Source organism: Xyrauchen texanus, chromosome 10 (assembly GCF_025860055.1).
Source record: "Xyrauchen texanus isolate HMW12.3.18 chromosome 10, RBS_HiC_50CHRs, whole genome shotgun sequence".
Classification (NCBI taxonomy): Eukaryota; Metazoa; Chordata; class Actinopteri; order Cypriniformes; family Catostomidae; genus Xyrauchen; species Xyrauchen texanus.
Window position 1 is genome coordinate 18,789,383 of NC_068285.1, and position 22,877 is coordinate 18,812,259.

The 22,877-nt window shown below is 36.4% G+C and overlaps 1 protein-coding gene and 1 pseudogene across 3 annotated transcripts; one reads left to right on the plus strand and one right to left on the minus strand.

The window, feature by feature from the left end:
• Positions 1 to 1,786, minus strand: LOC127650852 (oxidoreductase NAD-binding domain-containing protein 1-like; annotated as a pseudogene).
• Positions 1,787 to 11,083: 9,297 nt separating this feature from the next.
• Positions 11,084 to 22,872, plus strand: LOC127650522 (protein QNR-71-like). Of its 3 annotated transcripts, none has more exons than XM_052135980.1 (12): positions 11,084 to 11,272; positions 12,451 to 12,582; positions 12,674 to 12,835; positions 13,930 to 14,103; positions 15,001 to 15,162; positions 15,274 to 15,594; positions 15,822 to 15,881; positions 16,106 to 16,351; positions 16,542 to 16,647; positions 19,771 to 19,994; positions 20,315 to 20,408; positions 20,531 to 22,872. In XM_052135980.1, the coding sequence occupies exons 1-12, from the start codon at positions 11,203 to 11,205 to the stop codon at positions 20,682 to 20,684; spliced, it is 1,905 nt and encodes a 634-aa protein (XP_051991940.1). In that variant the 5' UTR covers positions 11,084 to 11,202; the 3' UTR covers positions 20,685 to 22,872. The 3 variants fall into 3 exon arrangements, with proteins under 3 accessions (XP_051991940.1, XP_051991941.1, XP_051991942.1); XM_052135981.1 differs by having other exon boundaries at positions 12,674 to 12,817; XM_052135982.1 differs by lacking the exon at positions 15,822 to 15,881.
• The last annotated feature ends 5 nt before the right edge of the window (positions 22,873 to 22,877 follow it).

Genomic DNA, 22,877 nt, shown 5'->3' on the forward strand with positions numbered 1-22,877 from the left:
TATGGGCAGAACTTGTGGTGATAGAGGGGTGGGGCTACCACCATTTCTCAAAAAGGATTTTGCAGGCTACGCTCAATTTCTCTATCATAGGAGAAGGCCCACAAAGATAACACAATGAACGCTCAAGGTCATCACGACTTTGTAGCACCTCTTCTGATATCCTTCCACCTAGGTGAGGCAGAAACAAGAACAAAAATCTCTGTGGCATCACATGTGAAAATTGCATATTAAGATTTTTCTTTATCATCAGTAAAAAGATTTGCTATACATTTTAACTGCTAAAAATTAAACTGCTGAGTAACATGGAATTCGCAGGACAATTTATCTGGAAGCTCACAGCAGATGTCAATGATGGTGTACTAAAAAAAAGGCAGACATGAAGTTTGCAACTTCAGTCTTACCTGAGCATAGTGTCAAAGGCACATAAACCTACCTTGAAGAGCAGCTCCTTGGTGTTCTTGGCACTGTAGCAGAGATGTGTGTGCCCTGGCGTGTATCCATGATCATGTGATTGTATGTGCAGGTCAGCTGCATGCACCAGGATGGAGGACAGACGATTGCTGCCAACACCTACCAGTAACAGATCAACCACTGGGTCAGAAAGTTGAGGGTCAAAATAGAAATGACCCCCCCACCCTCACAGCTACTTCAGAGTCCACAGAGCACTAAACCGAGAGAGACTGTGGATTTAAAACAAGGAGAAAAAGGGAAATTGACAAAGATTATCTGTAATTTTTGCCACAAAGAAATCTCCGAAAAACATGTCCAGGTAACATATCACACCAATATATATATATATATTAAGTATATAAGGTACTTACAATGGAAGTGAATGGGGCCAGTTGATTAACATTAAAATACACTGTTTCAAAATTATAACCACAAAAAGACTTAATTAAACATGTTAAATTAATTGTATTACTGTAATAAAATGTTTATTTATTTCAACCTGCATAAATTCATAAAATAAAGGCATTATAACAAATGCTACAATGATGTACATATACAACACAATGTTCATGGGTGTTTTATAAGTGTGTGGTTCCTTCTATTTATTTTATTTTGTTCAAACTTGCCTTATTTGCCATCCCAATGCCACAAGAAGACCTCAGTGACACTTATTCCATTATGCCTTTCAAACTTATTTATTTACTTACTCTGGTGTGAATTCAGTGTGCAGGAGGATGACGCGTGTATTTGACTGCCAGCTCAATCACTCCCTCTCTCTGCAGCAGGCCAGGACTGGAGCAAATGGAGAAGCCACCCACCGTATCCACACCTAGGATGAAGCAATCACCCTGTGACAAAGGGCACAATTCAAGTGCACTCCATTCCCACTTTTCCCATATATGTTATACTACACGTGTAGTGGCTTTTTAGATAACATAAATTAAACCTGTCTGGAACATTTTGAAATTCAATACTTAAAATTCAACTACAAAAAACAAAACAAAACAAAAAATGCATTTCAAGGATGTGATTTTCCCACGCAGTAATAACCTAGCACAACAAAGTCCATATGTCCAACTGTGCAACATTACTCAAGTTTACAATATTTAATAGAGAAGTAAACCATTTGAAACACATTCACACTTCTAGAGATCCCACAAGTGTATGCATTGCATGAATAAGTAGTAAACACATATTCTGACCTCACACAAACACACACCCACACTTTCTGCTCTCTCTGACTCATGTTCCTCCTGTTCTTTAGCAAGAACACAACATCATATGTTCTGGAGGTGTTTCTGTACATACATTTGCATAAATCATCGCCTGAAGGCATAACACGAACAAGAACAGAAGAGAGAGAAAGTGTGAGGAGAGGTTGACATAAGATTTGATTTTCATTATGCTAACTGTTTGCTGACAAACCAGATTTCACTAAATATTAACATTTGGGTCTGTCAAATTTTTAGCTGAAAGGAAAGCTCCATCTTCTGGCCATTTGTGCAAATTGCATGTCTTTTCGTCCATCAATCACTTCTAATTGAAAACAAGATCATTCTACACACCTGTAAGAATAGAGTCAGCTCCAACCTGTGTGGTCTAAGTATTCTTAAAGCTAGTAATCTCATTTAAGATGATCTTCAGATGGATAAATGGCCAGATTGGCTTATTAACTATTAAATCTACTGACAAAGCAACACTAGTGACACCCAGTCAATTAAACCTGCATATCAAAGGGATAGTTTACCCAAAATTAAAATAAGCCATCATTTACTCACCTTCATGTTGTTACAAACCTGTATGATTTTCTTCTTTGGAACACAAAAGGAGTCTTAGTCACCATTCACTTTCATTTTATATTAAAAGATGCATTGAAAGTGAGTGAATGATGACTGAATCTATATAAATACAACAATGTTATTAAAAGACAATACAACATTTACATTTATGCATTTGGTAGACGCTTTTATCCAAAGCGACTTACAGAGCCCTTATTACAGGGACAATCCCCCCGGAGCAACCTGGAGTTAAGTGCCTTGCTCAAGGACACAATGGTGGTGGCTGTGGGGATTGAACCAGCGACCTTCTGATTACCAGTTTACCATTTATGTGCTTTAGACCACTACACTAAATAAGTAAATAAATGATTTAATGGAATAGTTCACCCAAAACTAAAAATGTACTCATCATTTACTCACCCTCATGCAATCCTGGATCTGTATGACTTCTATCCTATGCAGAACACAAACTACAATTTTTAAAAGAATATCTCAGCTCTGTAGATCCATACAATGCCAGTCAACAGGGTCCAAATCTTTGAAGCTCAAGAAAGCACATAAAGGCAGCATAAAAGTAATACATGTGACTCCAGTGGTTAAATCCATGTTTTCATAAGTGATATAATAGATGTGGGTGAGAAACAGATCTATATTTAAGTCCTTTTGTACTATAAAGAGGGTTTAAACAACCCTCTTAGACACTCTTCTCTCCAAAGAGTTCTTCTTTTGTTTTTGGCAATTCACATTTTTCATGCATGTCACCACCTACTGGGCAGAGAGGAGAATTTACATTAAAAAAGGATTTAAATATTGATGTTCACCCACACCTAACTTATCGCTTCTGAAGATAGGGATTGTGAGGACCTATAGAGCTGAGATATTCTTCTAAAAATCTTAGTTTGTGTTCTGCAGAGGATAAAAGTTATACAGATCCTGGATTGCATGAAGGTGTGTAAATTATGAGAGAATTTTCATTATTGGGTGAACTATTCCTTTAAGATTTCATTTAGACTCCTCTAAATCAAATGATGCATTACCTGGCATACAACACAGAGCAAGTGTATGAACTTTCACCCACTTGGCGTCAACATTTGTTCATAATTCATAAGGACCCTTCTCATCCACTGAGGGTATGTGTGGTCAAGAATTCAAGGTTGTCATCAAAAAAGCACAAACAAAATTCAATATGAAGACTAACCATTTGTCTGTAAACAGTGGCGGTTCTCTCCAGATTATCAGTTTGTCTCCTGGATGAAATTTTCCTGAAACAAATTCATGGAAATTAGAAAGAGCTCACAGACAAAAAGTACAGCCAAAGAAGAACTAAACACAGGCTGGGTCTCAAATCCCAGTGAGCTAAGTAACAAAACAGCATTTTTAGCAGTCATAGTCACGTGGCATCTAAACAGCAGTATTTCTGGTCTTTGTAGGTATTACACTATGTTACGAGACAGCTACATTAGCAATTTAGCATGATTACTCAAGGATAAGGTGTTGGAGTGATGAATGCTGGAAATGGGCATGTCTAGATTTTATCAAAAATGTATTTTTCAAATAGTGATGGTGCTGTTTTTACATCAGTAATGTCCTGACTATGCTTTGTGATCAGTTGAATGATCAGTTGAATGCCACTTTTGTGAATTAAAGTACCAATTTCTTTCCGAAACAGCAAATTCTGTACATTATTCCAAACTTTTGGCCAACAGTGTGTGTGCATATATATATATATATATAGAGGTAACACTTTAGATAAATAAATCAATACGTTTTTTTAGGTCCTTTTTTATGATTGTGCAGAGTTTATTACTCTTAGGTATAATTTATTTTTATTATGAATATAAGCATCTATGTAAAACCTTAACTAATTCTCAAATTGTTCTTGAGACTGGTGTGGGTGAAAATCCCAGGAGATCAGCAGTTATAGAGATACTCAAACCAGCCCTTCTTGCACCAACAATCATCCATGCGATTATCTAATCAGCCAATCGTGTGGCAGCAGTGCATAAAATAATGTAGATACAGGTCAGGAGCTTCAGTTAATTTTCACATCTCCCATCAGAATGGGGAAAAATGTGATTTCAGTGATTTGGACCATGGCATGTTTGTTGGTGCCAGATGGGCTGGTTTGAGTATTTCTGTAACTGCTGATGTCCTGGGATTTTCACACACAACAGTTTCTATAATTTACTCTGAATGTTGCCAAAACAAAAACAAAAAACATCGAGTGACCATCAGTTCTGTGGATGGAAACACCTTGTTGATGAGAGAGATCAACAGAAAATGGCCAGACTGGTCAAAGACAAAGACAAAGTCTACAGTAACTCAGATAACCGCTCTGTACAATTGTGGTGAGAAGAATATCACCTCAGAATGCTATTCTGAGATGTGGGTTGGCGCTGTTTTGGTGGCACGAAGGGGATCTACACAATATTAGGCAGGAGGTTTTAATGTTGTGGCCATAGGTGGAAATCGCAGGGGGGTCAGGACCCCCCCATCTGAGGGTTGTCCCCCCCCCCTAAAATATCATTGAAATATGTGTATTTTAAATAATATAATGATATATACTTAAAATAATTGTTTAAGAAATAAAATAATACAAATGCAAATGGGGCAACAACAAAAAAAACCTTGGTGTCCCCTTCAAAAATTGCTCTTGAGAATTGTTATGTTTATTGTCCCCCCAACATTTTGATTAAATTTTCAGCCCCTGGTTGTGGCTGATCGGTGTATGTACTGTTTGTACAGTATATATATATATATATATATATATATATATATATATATATATATATATATATATATATAATTTGTAAATATTTAAATTGAACAATTTATAATTTTTTCATCATATATTGAATTATTGTTATTTGAGGGGATTTCTCAGCTAATATTTATATATGCGATTAATTGTGATTAATTTGATTAATTAAAAATGTAATCGATTGACAGCCCTAATAACATGGTAGGTTAAAAAAAAAACCATGAAGCTTTACTGAGAATATGACATTACAAACCCCAGTGAGCAAGTAAAAGGTTCAAGAAACATATTTTATATTTTGCGTCCTATGGCTGTGCAGTGATTATAGTGTTGTGGTGAATTGGGTAAATCGTGAATGAATTGAATGGGACTAGAGTTCACTTGTGTGTTTTTATAACGTGTGCTGTGCATCGCAGACTCTTTGCCACTACCATCCCAGTATGGGATGATACACCCCATGTATACATGAATACATAATGTATTGGACTTTTTAATCCAATGATGTTTAATAAAGTAAACTGTCTTTGTGAATTAGTCTGGGTGGTAGTGTGATTTATCTTCTGGCATTTGCAAGTAATTAAATAAAATAACTATTACAGTACCAAAAGGCTCAATAAATTACACACAAAAAAAGATTTTTGGAGTCTGTTCACTTTATTTGAACAATTTAATTTGATTTAACACAATTGTATCAGGTTTCATGTTCAAACACTAATGCATCATGTTAAACTAACTTCTGAATAGGTGACTTTTTGGTGTAACTTGATGTGTTAATTTATGAAACAGCTTGTTTTAATCAAGCTCGCAACTGGCAGCAGGAAGTAAACAGTTGAGACAGTCGGGAATTGTTATTTTAATATTTGGATATTTATTTGACACTCTTCGTCTGGAACTCTCCACTTCTGCAGTAGACAGTGTGTTTCAAAAGCATACACAACTTTTTATATTAAAATATATTATTATAATTAAATTCCACCATGAAAGTCTGCACATGACATCCCCGTTCAGTCACGAGGATTTAATTTATAAATGATCTTTTATGATTTAGAAATTAGATTTCTTAAAACAATTTTAACATAACCAGATGTACCCCTAACAATTCAAAAGGACAGACATAATAATAATTTCCCCATGTTTCCCTTGATGCATTTCTTCGCTTCCACCATGTAACACTGAGCAATAACTCCAGTTGTCACACGACAACGAATGCCATATCAAACATATGTAACCTGATTTTGTCTTGATTAAGGTTTGCAAACTCTCAAATAAACAATAAATGTATTATTCAACTATATAGCAACAGAGAAAGCATTAAAAGCATAATATTACATGTTTACAGATAGTGGCACCTGGTGACCAAGGTTTGTACCGCATGCATTTAATTGAAGAGAGAGAACAAAAAAAAAATCTGAAGAGAAAAAAAAAATGAAGGAAGAGAGAAAAAAATGTAAGACTTAGACTCAGGAAGGAACTGAGACACAATTTTTTATTTTATTTTTTACAGTTATCTTTTTCCACCTTGCGGTTCAGAGCTTCCGTAGTTTGACCACTAAGCAAGTTGAAGAGAAATACAAATGTCCTGGTAAAACTGTTGTGTAAATGCACAAGTTTGATCATTTATAGGGATGTCCTTCAATACATTGTGAATGTAACTAGCCTTTCTTATATTTCCGTTTCAGGTGTTTGCCGAGTAGCGCTTTACAAACCAGAATATACCAAAAACACGTGTGTAGAACTTGATCGCCACAGTCTTTGCTGATGACTTTATATCTCGTCAGAAGATATATCAAAAAAGACTTCTGGTCAGATTCTCTTGATTCGTTACTTAAAAGGCATTATGGTCTTAGTTGTTTAATATTATTCTGTGGTTCAACAGACCTTGATTTTACACAGAATAATTTGAGCCTGTCCCAAACTTAAAGGGATTGTTCACTCAAAAATAAAAAAAAACTCATTTACTGACCCTCATGTCATCCCAGATGAAAGGATGCAAGTGAATGGGTGCCAACATTTTAAAACTCCAAAAAACCACATTAAGGCAGCATAAAAGTAATCCATGACTCCGGTGGTTTAATCCATGTCTTCAGAAGTGATATAAAGGGTGTGGGTAAGCAACAGATCAATATTTCTGCTTAACTGTCATTTCAGAAGATATACATTTAACCACTGGAGTCATATAGATTAGTTCACTCAAAAATGAAAATTCTCTCATCATTTACTCACCATCATGCCATCTCAGATGTGTATGACTTTCTCTCTGATGCAGAACACAAATTAAGATTTTTAAAAGTATATTTCAGCTCTGTTGGTCCATTCAATTCAAGTGAATGATTGTTGATAAAAGTAATACATTCAACTCAAGTGGATTAATCAATGTCTTCTGAGGTGATATAATTAGTGTGGGTGAGAAACCGATCAATATTTAAGTCCTTTATTACTATAAATCTCCACTTTCATGTTTACATATGAAAGACTGTTTAGTTTCACTTTCACATCTGAAAGTGAAAGTGGAGATTTGTAATAAAAAATTACTAAAATATGAATCTGTTTATTGTATCTGAAGATGGATTTAACCACTTGAGTCTTGTTGATTACTTCTATTCTGCCTTTTGTGCTTTTTGGAGCTTCAAAGGTCTAGTCACCATTCACTTGCATTGTATGGACCAACAGAGCTGAGATATTTTTCTAAAACCTTAATTTGTGTTCTGCAGACGAAAATAAGTCATAAACATCTGGGATGGGATGAGGGTGAGTAAATGATGAGGGAATTTTCATTTTGGGGGGAATTATCCTTTTAAAGAAGATTTATAAAAACAATTAAAAAAATAAAAGTATTTGTCTTCCATGGAATAAATAAACTCATACAGGTTTGGAACAAGTGAGTAAATAATGACATAATTGATGTGTGAACTATTATTTTATGTAGGTGTGTATTTTTTAACAGATTTGAATAAATTGTTCTTTAATTTTTCCATTTTTTGCCATTTCTACATTTCAGGGCTGAAGTTTCAGAAGAGCCAAATGTTGGATATTCACCAGTTGCTCTTTTAACAGCAGTCAGAGGACTCACAGATGATGCTATTCACTACAATCTGGTCAGAAATGTCATGGTTCTTGAAAGTCATCACCCAGCTGCCCAGACTTTTCAGATATCTTTTTTCGTGTGGACTGATTTATGCATTGGATCTGAGTTACCCAAAAGAGTTTTAAAGGTGGCTTTATAGAGATTTAACGTCAAAGGTTGTGCAACACTAATGCAGCTGTAGACTATTTATCCTGTTGCTGTTAAATGTGTGTGTTTGTGTGTTTGTGTGTGTGTGTGTGTGTGTGTGTGTGTGTGTGTGTGTGTGTGTGTGTGTGTGTGTGTGTGTGTGTGTGTGTGTGTGTGTGTGTGTGTGTGTGTGTGTGTGTGTGTGTGTGTGTGTGTGTGTGAGCGTGTATTTATCACTTTGTGGGGACCAAATGTCCCCATAAGGATAGTAAAACCCGAAATGTTTGACCTTGTGGGGACATTTTGTCGGTCCCCATGAGGAAAACAGCTTATAAATCATACTAAATTATGTTTTTTGAAAATGTAAAAATGCAGAAAGTTTTCTGTGATGGTTAGGTTTAGGGGTAGGGTTAGGTTTAGGGGATAGAATATAAAGTTTGTACAGTATAAAAACCATTATGTCTATGGAAAGTCCCCATAAAACATGGAAACACAACAGTGTGTGTGTGTGTGTGTGTGTGTGTGTGTGTGTGTGTGTGTGTGTGTGTGTGTGTGTGTGTGTGTGTGTGTGTGTGTGTGTGTGTGTTTTGTCAATGAATGTATCTTGTCTTTTTATATTAAATATGTTTACTACATGCAGTTTGCTTATTTTTAAAATAGTTTTTAAGTTTAACTTTTCACATTTAAGGAAACTTACTTAAAAATAAACAACAACAAAAAACAAGGCAGTTGCAAAAGACTTTTAAGTAATACTAGCACATTTCAAGTCACCTAAAATTATATAGTTTAATTATTAAGTTAACATGGCTTTAAAAAATAAGTTGATACAAAGCATATTTATGATTTCAAAATCATAAAAAGTTGTATAAATATATGAATTACCTTTAAAGGACTTGCAGAGTTGTGGTTAATTCAAATAATCATTAGTAATTACATATTTTGATTGGACCAAAATAATTTATTTTAATTTATAGATTCTGAGAAAAACAAGTTATGCAAACTTTTAGACTTGGGTATGTTTTTAAACCCTCCAAAAATTGGCCCCATTTACTTCCATTAAGTGCCTCGCTTAAAGAAAAGGAAGGACGTGTCAAAATAATTTAAAGGTAATTGACACGGACACAAATGCTTTAGATTGAGCTTAACTTGTATTGGACCTGTATATCCTTAAGCTTTGAATGTGGTGTGTACAACAGACTTCAGAACTTTTTCCAATAAATGGATTAGTTTTAATGTGTGATGCCTCTGTAGTCTCAGACAGTCACTGAAGAATGAGAAAATAGAATTTACATTATATCTAGTTCTAGTAACTTGATCTAATCGACTTCATCTAATGTGACATAAACATGTAGGCTAAACAAGACAAGAAGGCTTAAATATAGGAGAACATGATTCAAGTTAAACGAACACCATTCATTCAATTTAGTTATACATGGTCTATTTTATTGGGTTTAAATTGATTCTGTTTTGTTAAGATAACTTGTTTCAATAACCTGGAATGAATGAATCATGTTCAGCCAAAGTTTTTTTGTTTTATGTGGACTGTCTTACACTCATTTATGTTACCTTATAATTCAAACAGGTAACATAACACTCTAATGGACCTGAATAATTAATTAAATCTATAGAGCTGACACGCAGACATGGTATAAAAATCTCGTAAAATAACGATATTTACTATCACCCTTATCGTGGGATCTTTGCTGTGGCAATTGCTGTGACTTAACCCGAGAATAGGACAATAAATAAAAAATAGCCTCCAAACTCTACTACATCATATGTGAAGAAATCACCACATCATTTTTAGCTGTTGTTTTCGTCTCTCTCTCTCTCTCTCTCTCTCTCTCTCTCTCTCTCGCTCTCTCTCGCTCTCTCTCTTTTCCAAGTCACTAAATAGGACAGGAGACCTGTCATAAGAATGTCAGAGAAAAGTCATGACATTATGATTACATTAAAAAAGGAATGAACTGACGTAATTAAACCAGCTCGTGAGAGACGAGTCAAAGCATGTGATGACATGCCAGTGTCCTTCATCTGAAACAAAACGTTGGACAACATGATAAAATGGAGATGCATCTCACAGATAAATAGCCATAATGGCATCAATATTACAATTATGCATTGGGGCGTCGTTCAATCATAGGCTATATCCTGAATTTACAATGAATCAACGAGAGTTTCGTTTTTTTGGTTCGAAATCGTTCGTGCATTTGACCTTCATTCCTTTTCAGAATGACTTGCCTCCTAAAATTGCGCGGATCTGTAAAAATCACTGATTATGGGTCGAACACCTTGTGACATCCGGATTTGCAAATGTTCAAGAAAACAAGCTATTGGCACAGTTGTGATTCCTTTTACGCAGATGAAAATTCGTTTAAAGGAGCGGTGTTTTGTTTTTGTTTTTGTTTTTTTTTTTAAAGAAGTATAGGCCATTGGTGCATGCACGAAGTTATGCGAATTTCATAATGGTATACTGTAAAATAAAACTATAAAAAAAATCTTAAACATCTGAAATGATAATCATAAAATTTTTATAACTTCTATCAAGTTAGTACCACAGCTCTAAATGTATATCTATCTAAAACAGAAATGAACTTTTCTCATAAATGATTGGAATAAGGATATCTCATAGGGATAATGGGCAGCAAAGGACCCATGGTCTTGGGGAAGACGTCTTATAAATCTTGCAACTCGATAGGGAAGAAACAAAATGTTTTGAAATATGTTTTGTGAGGCAAAGCAACAGGGAAGTGAGCCCACATGGGACGCTCGAGCCCTCCTCGGTCTCCGCGCGCGTCCACATGTTATTAAGAATCAGATGCTTCTCGTTACAGAAACGTCACATGATCGTTCAATTGCATTAGAGCTCGAGCGAGTGAGGGGAAAAGGTGAGTTCAAGGGGACTGCGAGCAGCTGGAGCAGCATCGGGGAAATACAAGGAAGAACACTCTTGTAAACCGAACATAAACCAACGTTATTTTTGTATTTTCTCCCAAAGAGCCAACATGGTGCATTCGGAAATGTTATTTGTGCTGGCTTGGGCATTGTTTGTTCCTGTAACGAGCAGCAAAAAAAGTAAGTATAGGGACCTGATGGGAACGAAAGGAGAAAGAAAAAAGAATATTAATTATTATTATTATTATTATTATTAGTTAAAATGTAATGATTTTAAGACCTTTATAATACGTCTAACGGTTTTTAGACCTATTTTATATACTACTTTTATAGATATATAGCCTAGCCTATAATGTTTTTAAGTTATTGCACGGGTGATTCATGAATCAAGATGACAACAGGAGTTTTTTGAAATCGATAATATTAGATTTCAACAATTCAACAATATGAATTGTTTTAAATATTAAAAATATTCAGACTCTCTGGTGTATTTTGTAATTCCCATCACGTCGACAGTCATAAAACAATAAATAAGAACGTTTTAAACAGCCTAATTTTAAAGAATCATTTCAAAATGAATGGTTAAAAAACGCAAATAAAGTTTGAAAATAACTTGATAAATCTAAAAATGCAACATGTTTTCAGATTGTGTTGGGAAACATGGGCTGTTTCGTCCGCGAGCCACCGGTCTCGTGAAACTAATTAAATGAGCGATGTGTGCCAATATAATATAGTCATGCAAATGCTTTCACCAAGCAATATTTCGTTTAAATACACCAGCAGGATATGTTTCAGATATGTATTTACTCTTTTTAATCTCTATTTTTTTCATATAGGCTAAAAAACTGTGCATCTTTACAAACCAGATAGATTAGTTTAACAGCAAAAATGTTGTGATGAAACTAAAAACATAATTTGTGGACGTCTTCTTCTGGACATAACCTTCCTGATTTCAAATGATTAATCCATGGAAATTTATTTTTGTCCAGATTTTATAGGCTACACAGTGTATTTTATGACCAAATCTCCGTGTAATCGAAATGTCAGGTGTCTGTTTTACACCGAACGCGTTTTTGCGCCACCTTTTAAAAACGGGTCTCGAGACACCTTCGTCTAGCTTTTATTTTAGCATGTGTGAACGGCCCCTTAGGCTGCGTAGCACATCATGTGTAACACATACATATCTGTCAACATCTCGGAAATGTAGTTTAGTGTTTCATGACCCTTTCCGAGGCTATGGCTATCGATTATCATATGATGAGATTTGATGCATCTTGATTTAAACATTACAAGGGAATAAACAAAACCCCAATTCACTGCCCTCATCGATTAGCTTATTTGTGCTTTCATGCGTGCAGCTTATGGTGACATGTTCCTACACAAACACAAGTTCCCTTTTCCATTCCCAATCCCTGGATGGCAACCGGACACTAACCCTTGGAACGAAAATCTATACCCTTCCTTCAAACAAGAGCTGACGCGCAGACATGGTAAGAGTTCTTATAAAATAACAATATTTAAAATCACCCTTATTTATACACACACTTATCGTGGGATGTTCCTCTTGAACTGTTCTCACAGATAAACCTCCGAGGGTGCGCCTCACGAGCGACAGTCCTGCAATGAACGGCTCGTGCATCTCATTCGCTGCAGCGCTGGAGTTCCAACCATGCCCGAAAGAGGACGCCAACGGCAACCTGGTGAACGACGAGCACTGTGACGACGGTATGATGGAGGCCTCAGGTGCTTCTCGCATACGCCTATATCTTTAAAAAAAAAAAAAAAAAAAAATTACAGGGAAAAGAACGTTTGGATTTAATGAAATAAATAACTATGAAGAAACAAGTTGAAAGTGAATTAAATAGCCTATGATTTGTTTCTGTCAGTGTCAACTATTTTTACTGGCCCCAAAAAGAATTATTTTGGACACCTAAATAGCACTTGTTTGAATTTGAAGAAACTTTGTGTCCAAATAGTTTGTTTTACTTTTGAACAGTAGGCTACACCTATTGTTCTATAATTTAAAACTCTTCACTAACAATGGAAGTGAATGGGGCCAATCAGTAAATGCTAAAATATTCACAGTTTCAAACGGATAGCCATACGATGTAAACAATATGCTTGTTAACATGATTTTAGTGTGATAAAATCACTTACTAACTTTTTCTGTGTAAAGTTATATAAAATTGTATTACTCTGTTGCCATGACAACGTAAGGCTGTACACCATAAATCACTATAATGTCTGCAAAAATGACAATTTAAACAACTTCACAGATCAAATAATTTTTTGTTTTAACAGAATGCAAGTGCATTTTATAAAATTATAAGATGCACATTTCAGCCCTTCAACACTCCAAAAACTGGCCCCATTTACTTCCATTGCAATTGCCTCACTGTAACCTCAATTTTACCTTTTCTTTTTTTTTTAAAAGAAAAGGTGGGAAGAGTCAAACATTTTTTTTTTTTTTTTTGTGTTTTTTTTTTTTTTTTGTGGTTATCAACATTATGCCACAAATGCTGTCCATTCAGCTTAACTTGTATTGAACCCAGAATGTTCCTTTAAGTGGCTAAGTACATTTAGGGGCAACTGTAAGGTCTGTAATTCAAAATATTCTGCCTTTCTCACTAATTTCTAGTAATGCACACCTTAATTTTAGGTGCATAAATGAAGTAGATACATTTCAAGTTCAGCTACATCAGTTATTATATTATTTTTATGTAATAAAAATGTGGCACTGTTATAATTAGAATTTTTGAGAACTCCCTAAGAAGCGGGAAGTAAAGCTTGTTGTTTTTTCTTTTTCTTTCTGTGTGTAACCCCTGTCCATTTGTTAGCCAGTGGACAGGTGCGTTCAGGTTACGTGTCTAACTGGACATCCTGGCTGGATGACTATGGCTTTGGCAGGTGTACGGATCTGAAAAGGTGCAATGTTTTTCCTGATGGAAAACCTTTTCCCCAGACCAGTGACTGGAGACGTAGAGGTTATGTCTATGTGTGGCACACCATGGGTGAGATCTTATTACTATCACTTTCCTTCTGGTTATCCGTTGATTTGACCACCAAATGATTTCAATATTTTAAGTTCACTCTACATAATTGTTGTGAATTCTTTACATTTTCATTTTAAAGTTATTTTGGAATGTCGGTAATTTACGTGCTATATATTGTTACGTAACTAGCGTAGTAGGTGTTTCAAAGCATGTACGGACTTAGCGTAAGTAAGTAGTGCATATTCACTATGGTACGTTACCGGAGTGATCAGACAGGCTTCTGTGTTTACCATTCACGTGCAGCGCTAGGTGCAGGATAAAGTTTGTGACAAATTAAGTTTAACCCATGACTGTATGTGGTTAATAACTCGGATTTCTTGAATGTATCACAGCATGTTTAATTCTTGCTTCGTGTTTGCCATGTTGTTGATGATAAGCGATCTGTATGAGTGTTATTTTATCATGTTTAATGAGAGGATTATAACCGCTAGCGCGGCTGCGTATATTTTACTGTTTACAACATTTATTCCATTTATTCCATTTAAGTGTAATATTGCTCTGTAAAATAATACATTCCACATCCGTTATTATTACAGTTTTGTATTAATGATACAGTATAATGTTCATGTCTTATTTATATTTGTTTGTTATTTTATACCACGTACTGTACAAAAGTTGTTGTTATTAAGTTTGTAATTTACAGTTATGTTTTGTACATTTACATTTATCCTATTTATTTCAGAAACTACCTCAGACACACATTTGATATGTGTATATGTTTAAAAATACCTATCTGATGACTCTGACTCCCTTACCAGAGTTCTGTAGCGGTCAATATCCTTAATTACCAGTTTTCAGTGGGGCAATCCACCACAAAATATAACCCCACTAATCATCCTGTGCTATCATTCATAGGCCAGTATTTCGAGACATGTGATGGCTCCTCGTCCCATCTGACTCTGAACACCACTAACATAACGTTCGGAGCAGGCGTAATGGAGGTGATGGTGTATCGTAAACTTGAGCGCAGAAAGTACAGCCCACTCTCTACAGACAGTACCGTGTTCTTCATAACAGGTCTGATAATTATTTTCTCTCTCATATAGACACAAAATTAGAACCCTTTTTATTTACAGGATTATAACTTAACCATGAAGAGTCACTATGTTTCTTTTTGTTTTGTTACAGATAAGATTCCGCTCTCTGTGAACATTTCCCAGAAGGAAGCCGCCGACATAACTGACAAAAATGTCTTTGTCAGAGGGTCTGATGTGATATTCAAAGTACAGATCCACGACCCCAGTAACTACCTAAAGACGGCTGATGCGGTAGACTTTATTTGGGACTTTCGGGATGGCAACCACTTGGTCACCCACAGCAATGTGGCGACCCATGCTTACAACATGCTTGGAAATGTTTCTGTCAAGCTCCTGGTAGAGGCAGCATTCCTCATTCCCTGCCCACCACCTACTCCCACACCAATGCACTTTACACAGGCTCATACCACAGGTAAACTCAAATAAACACAGATATTTACATTTAACAGACATATAATATTAAACTAAATGACCAACTAAAATGCTACATCTGGAAAAAAAATTCTAGTCAGTCTAGTTATCCAGCTCCAATATCTTTCAATTGCAAAGCAAACTTAAGATCACGACTGCTGCCATGAGAAAGGCCATGCAATATACCGTACAGTCATTTAACCCAGAACACATGCCATTCATCAACAGCAATGGCTACGCTACCACCTGTCACCCAGGTGAGCACTGGCAAAATGGAGACCACAAAAGGTGAGACAGTACAGTACCATCATTTCAGGACCAAACATTTGGAACAACAGTATTATTACCATAAAAATTGTAAAAAGCTATTAGATCAAATGACCAAATTATGAATTGGTGTTGTGTTTAGTTTCAGTATGTATGAAAAAATACATCAGTGGTCTCAATGGTTACAAACAGAACACATAAAGGACATTTGTATAAAACCCAATGTTTTTTAACCCCTACTCCAGTTATGATCTTCACCAATCATTCGCCAACAACCACCCAACAAGTTCCCACAAGTGCCGTCCCAACAACTGAACCATTCCAAACAGATGCAGAGGTGACCTCTAGTATTACAGCAACTCCTGTACCTGAAACAAGCTCAGCCTATAAACAGCCCACCTCACCACCCATGATCAAACACAGACACTTCAAGGAGTCTGACTGTTTCCGCTATATGTATGGATCCTTTGAAGACGAGATCATCATCATTGGTAAGGAAGTCTTTTAAGAGTTAAAGGAATCAATTAAAGGAACTGGCACATAGCTTTCCAAATACAATTGAAAAAAGTTTTTCAATTGTATTTGACAATTTTAAAGACAATTTTCAGTCTTTAGTTTTTTAGTCATTTTATCAAATAAGTTGTTTATATATATATATAATCTTTTGTGTGTATTTTACAGAACCACCTCCATGTCTGTACAGCCCACCACCCAATCAGATTTTAAAGGTGTCAGCCGCTAAAGTGACCAACACATCTGTGAACTTTGTTGTGACATGCCTGGGCAGGTAAACAGGCTGTTCACACACAAACACATTTCACAAAATGCAAAGACAGAATGTGGTAGAGTGAATTATGAATGTATAAAGTGGACATTGAGATATATATCTCCGGTGCTTCTCAATCGGAAGGCTGGATATCTCGGCTGCCACGTCATCAAGCACCGTCAAAGGCTGTCTTTCTCAGCCTTTTTTTGTCACATTTTGGAGTGTGACAAAAAGTTACAATCCTTTGCACAATTCAGAACAGATGTGCACCCTCCTGGTGGCTTCCTCCATTTCTACAAAGTAGTTGTAGTCATTCAAAAATAATTTATTTTCCAAATTTTCATGCCGTTATGCTGAGGCAAAATCCATAATGACATATCCACGCAGACTTACTAGACCGTCTCATTCATAGTGCTGAATGCTGAGGAGGAGCCTGGCCTACAGCCTCAGAAGTACTGGTCTAGGAAGGACACATCCTAAGTAGGCTGCAGCCTTTCATTTGAGAAGCACCCACACACTCACTGAGCACATTATTAGGAACATATGTACACCCACTTATCATGAAATGATCTTATTATCAGTCGTGTGGCAGCAATGCTTAAAATCATGCAGATATGGTCAGGAGCTTCAGTTAATGTTCACATCAACCACCAGAATGGGGAAATAATTTTATCTTGGTGATTTTGACTATGGAATGATGGGCTGGTTTGAGCATTTCTGTAACTGCTGATCTCCTGGGATTTTTATATACAACAGTCTCTAAACAGTGGCAAAAACAAAAAACAGTTCTGCAGATGGAAACACTTGTTGATGAGAGAGGTCAACGGAGAATGGCCAGACTGGTTCGAGCTGACAGAAAGGCTACGGTAACTCAGATAACCGCTCTGTGCAATTGCAGTGTGCAGAATAACATCTCAGAATGCACAACACATTGAACCTTGAGGCGGATTGAGATGGGCTACAACAGCAGAAGACCACAACTGTCAGCCAAGAACAGAAAGTTGAGGCTGCAGTAAAAGTTAAAGACTGAAACATAGCCAGGTCTGATGAATCTGAGGCACACAGATGGTAGGATGCCAATAGCATGAATCCATGGACCTAACCTGTCTTCTTTCAACAGTCCAGGCTTGTGGCAGTGGTGCACAAGAATGTTTTATTGGCACACTTTGGGCATTTTAATACCAAACAATCATCATTTGAAAACCATGGCCCATTTGAGTATTGTTGCTGACCATGTGCATCCCTTCATGGCCACAATTTACCCATATTCTATTGGCTACTTCTAGCATGATAATGCACCATGTCACAAAGAAAAAGTCATCTCAAACTGGTTTCATGAACATGACAATGAGTTTACTGTTCTTCATTGGCCTTCCCAGTCACTAGACCTAAATCCAATAGAACACCTTTGGGATGTGGTAGAACAGGAGATTCGCAGCATGAATGTGCAACTGACAAATCTGCAGAAATTGTGTGATACAATCATGTCAACATGGACCAGAATCTCAAAGGAATGTTTCCAACATCTTGTGGAATCCATGCCAACAACAATTTAGGCTGTTTTGAGAGCAAAGGGAGGCCCTACTCACTATTAGTATAGTGTTCCTAATAAAGTGCTCCATGAGTGAGTTTGTTTGGAAGTTTACAATAACAGGATACTGTTCACAGAGTAGTTTTACTTCATTAGGGCAAGGGAATTTGGTAAAATACTAATTTGAAGAGTTTTAAGCACATGTGGCAAAACTACTAAATGCATCACTAAAAACATTATTCTGATTTGGAGTGAAGTATGTTTTGATTCCCAGCAGCTAAGACATAATTTCACTGAGTCATACTGCATTTTAAAAGCATTCAATCACATTTACTGCAAAGATGACCTCTCATGCATGTTATACACTCACCTAAAGGATTATTAGGAACACCTGTTCAATTTCTCATTAATGCAATTATCTAATCAACCAATCACATGGCAGTTGCTTCAATGCATTTAGGTGTGTGGTCCTTGTCAAGACAATCTCCTGAACTCCAAACTGAATGTCAGAATGGGAAAGAACGGTGATTTAAGCAATTTTGAGCGTGGCATGGTTGTTGGTGCCAGACGGGCCGTTCTGAGTATTTCACAATCTGCTCAGTTACTGGGATTTTCACGCACAACCATTTCTAGGGTTTACAAAGAATGGTGTGAAAAGGGAAAAACATCCAGTATGCGGCAGTCCTGTGGGCGAAAATGCCTTGTTGATGCTAGAGGTCAGAGGAGAATGGGCCGACTGATTCAAGCTGATAGAAGAGCAACTTTGCCTGAAATAACCACTCGTTACAACCGAGGTATGCAGCAAAGCATTTGTGAAGCTACAACACGCACAACCTTGAGGCGGATGGGCTACAACAGCAGAAGACCCCACCGGGTACCACTCAAATAGGAAAAAGAGGCTACAATTTGCTAGAGCTCACCAAAATTGGACAGTTGAAGACTGGAAAAATGTTGCCTGGTCTGATGAGTCTCGATTTCTGTTGAGACATTCAGATGGTAGAGTCAGAATTTGGCGTAAACAGAATGAGAACATGGATCCATCATGCCTTGTTACCACTGTGCAGGCTGGTGGTGGTGGTGGTGTAATGGTGTGGGGGATGTTTTCTTGGCACACTTTAGGCCCCTTAGTGCCAATTGGGCATCGTTTAAATGCCACGGCCTACCTGAGCATTGTTTCTGACCATGTCCATCCCTTTATGGCCACCATGTACCCATCCTCTGATGGCTACTTCCAGCAGGATAATGCACCATGTCACAAAGCTCGAATCATTTCAAATTGGTTTCTTGAACATGACAATGAGTTCACTGTACTAAAATGGCCCCCACAGTCACCAGATCTCAACCCAATAGAGCATCTTTGGGATGTGGTGGAACGGGAGCTTCGTGCCCTGGATGTGCATCCCACAAATCTCCATCAACTGCAAGATGCTATCCTATCAATATGGGCCAACATTTCTAAAGAATGCTTTCAGCACCTTGTTGAATTAATGCCACGTAGAATTAAGGCAGTTCTGAAGGTGAAAGGGGGTCAAACACAGTATTAGTATGGTGTTCCTAATAATCCTTTAGGTGAGTGTACATGTAAAACGGAGCATCATCCCTCCCTTCCTTAGTGTTCCCTCAGTGGCCTGTACTATAGTGTCCGACTCTACCTGTCTGGAGGTCCAGAACATCATCTGTGAGGATGTGGCCCCTTTAGGCGAAGGCTGCAAGATTGGGTTGAAACGCATCTTCCAAACGCCTGGCACCTACTGCATCAACATCACACTAGGAGTCCCCGGCGGCTTGGCTCTTGCCACAACCACATCTGTAATAATTGGCAATGGCCCAATCAAGAGTAAGTCCAGAGAATTTTTGGTCAATCATGTGCAGTTTCCATTGACCTGGAAGTAGTACTTTTTAAGTCAAATAATACGCTTTTGTCAAAACCCAGTATAATAGGGAGGATTTTGGAAATAATTTGATCAAATTATGGTTTAAGAAGAATAATACAAGATTTGGGAGATGCAGATTGGAATCAGCCCTATATTTGTCTTTTCTCCTGTTTTATCAGTAAAAAGTGCCAAAAAAGTATCATACCAAGCCCTTGGTTTGTTGCTGATAATATGCTAGTATTTAAATCTTATATATAAATCTTTACCACTTTCTCTCTGTTAGACCCCTCTAAATCATCCCATGTTGCCGAGGTAGTTCTATCTTCCAGCGCTGTGCTTATAGCAATCTTTGCTTTCATTGCCTTCATGGTGTACAAGTGAGTACCACTAACCAAAATGGTATTTTAAAAACAGTTTGCATTGCAAAACATCAAATGTGTTTGGAACACATTTTGTTTTACCTTTGTATCTTTCATTTCTCTTCTCCTTTGTCTTCCAGGCAATATAAGGTGTATCGTCCAGTTAGGGGATCTATGCTTGATGATGCTGAGAGAAATGCTGGGGTTGGAAGTTGGCGTTTAAGCAAGCTTAGAGCAACACTGTTCCCAGCCAATGAGGAGAGAAGCCATTTATTGACAGAGGGGCCATTATAGACTAATCTGAGCTGTTGTAGCAATCCATGCAGTTGCTCTTTACTTAACATATCAGCTAAGCTGCAGTCTATTAGAACAACTTGAGAAAACTGTGATCTCATAAGATAAAACTGTTTACAACAGTTTACTACTGGCATCTTCTCTAAATGTAGCTAGAATAACAGTTTTAATGTAATCAAAGCATTTTAGTTTCAGTAGAGGCAAGCTATAGAAATGTTTTAATGGCAGATTTGGGATGAATGAGTTAAAATGCCAGATCTATTGGGTTTAAAATCTTTTATATTAAATTCTGGAAAAGTTGAATAATTATCTAAAATGACTAAACCTTCACAAACTAACTGAACCATAATCCTTTACAAAAGTGTATATGTCAACTGCACAACAAGCACTTGCTATATTCTGTAAGAATTAACATGATATTAACACTGCTGTCATACATTATGCAAGGCAACAGAAGAAAAGCAGCTTTGCACATCTCATTGTCAATAGCTCCATCTTTAAGTTTTAATAATCACTACAAATTATGTAAATTTTGAAGTGCTGAACATTGAAAATTCTAATAACTATAAACAGTTTTGGCCTTTTTGAATGAAATGCCATTTGATTTGATGTGATACATCATGTGGGAGACAGGAAAAAGAAAATATTGTAATTATGGGAAATAACAGATTAGTTAATGCTCTAAGAACATAAGCTTGGTTTGAATGATATAGTCTTAAAAAAGATACTACATTTGTGGACCAAACAGATGCACTTTTTGTGAATGTTTCTTACAGCTGACCATTATTAAGGGATTGTTTTCTAAGAAATCACTTTACTAGCAGGTTTCCTAGAATTAATTTGGCTGGGCAATTTGTAATATGGATAGGCTACACATAGCCATGCATGGGTATTGAACATTATTAACAGTGTTGACAGCACTCAATTTAAAAAATATATATAATTAGCTACTCTGTTCTTATTATAAATTGTAACTTCTGAGAGAACTGGACATACACAAACATCTAATAAATGTTATTTCAGGGCACAATTTACTAAAATTATTTAGCTAATCATTTCATTTACATGACATTTCCAGGGCATTTTATTTTCCCAACAAGTGAAATTATTAAGTAAAAACACAAGCATCCATTTAATTCGAATTTTTGTTTTTGATGGTATCTTCTCACCTTCAGAAAAGCAGTTTGCTAAATGGCCCATAGTAATTCTTAATCCTTGTAAAACTGTGACTTAATTCAATAAAATACATCAGAGTGCTCTGCTAACTTTAATCTCATGCACTCGAGCACACATTGTGTTCTCAGTGTATGAGTGCCCAGCTTCACACATTCATTTTTAAGCATGCATTATTTGCAGATTATATATTTATATCACATAGTCCTGCTTTGTAAAGTTTCATTTTCACAGTAGGATATGTTGCAATTGTAATTGTGCAAACATTCATTTCCATCCAAATATTTTATATTGCTTTACTTTAGGCATTTTATAGTAATGACATTCTTATAACTAAACTCTGTATGTTTTTCCCTGGCAACAGAAAACCGACTCTGATCTTTGAATTATTGAAAATTAATACACATCCCAATATATTAAGGCCAAATGACCATGCTACCAACCCAGGGATGTAAATTAATTTTAAAAATCTATCTATGGTCCGATCGTCATTGTTTTTTAAAGTTTATAACTCAAGTGTTTTTGGGTTAACAACAATGTTGGAATGAAATATATTATATATACACATATATATTTTGCACTATATCAATCCTTAAACTATGTGTCAGAGCAAAGCAGAGAAAACAGCAGATAAGCAGAGAAATGTATGTGACACATATTCATTAATTTTTCAGGACAAATAATTATTTTCCAAGACATTTTAGGTATTTTTCCAAATTTGTGTGACTGGAAAACTGCACTGCAAAATTCCAGGTTTACCGGGATGCATGGGAACCCTGCATTTTGATCAGTGATAACCTTCTAGATTAGGAATGCAAGACTCACAAATATTAAAAGGCTTGTATAATCTTAATTGCCCCATTTATAAGGGTCATGGTAGACCCTTAAACAGATTAGGGACTGATTTTAATACAAATATGTGATCCTCAACTGAAAAATGTAAAGGCTAAAAGATGAACAAGTGTGTGGACATTTGGTTATAAACGGACAATAAATAACATAACACAAACAATGGTTGCT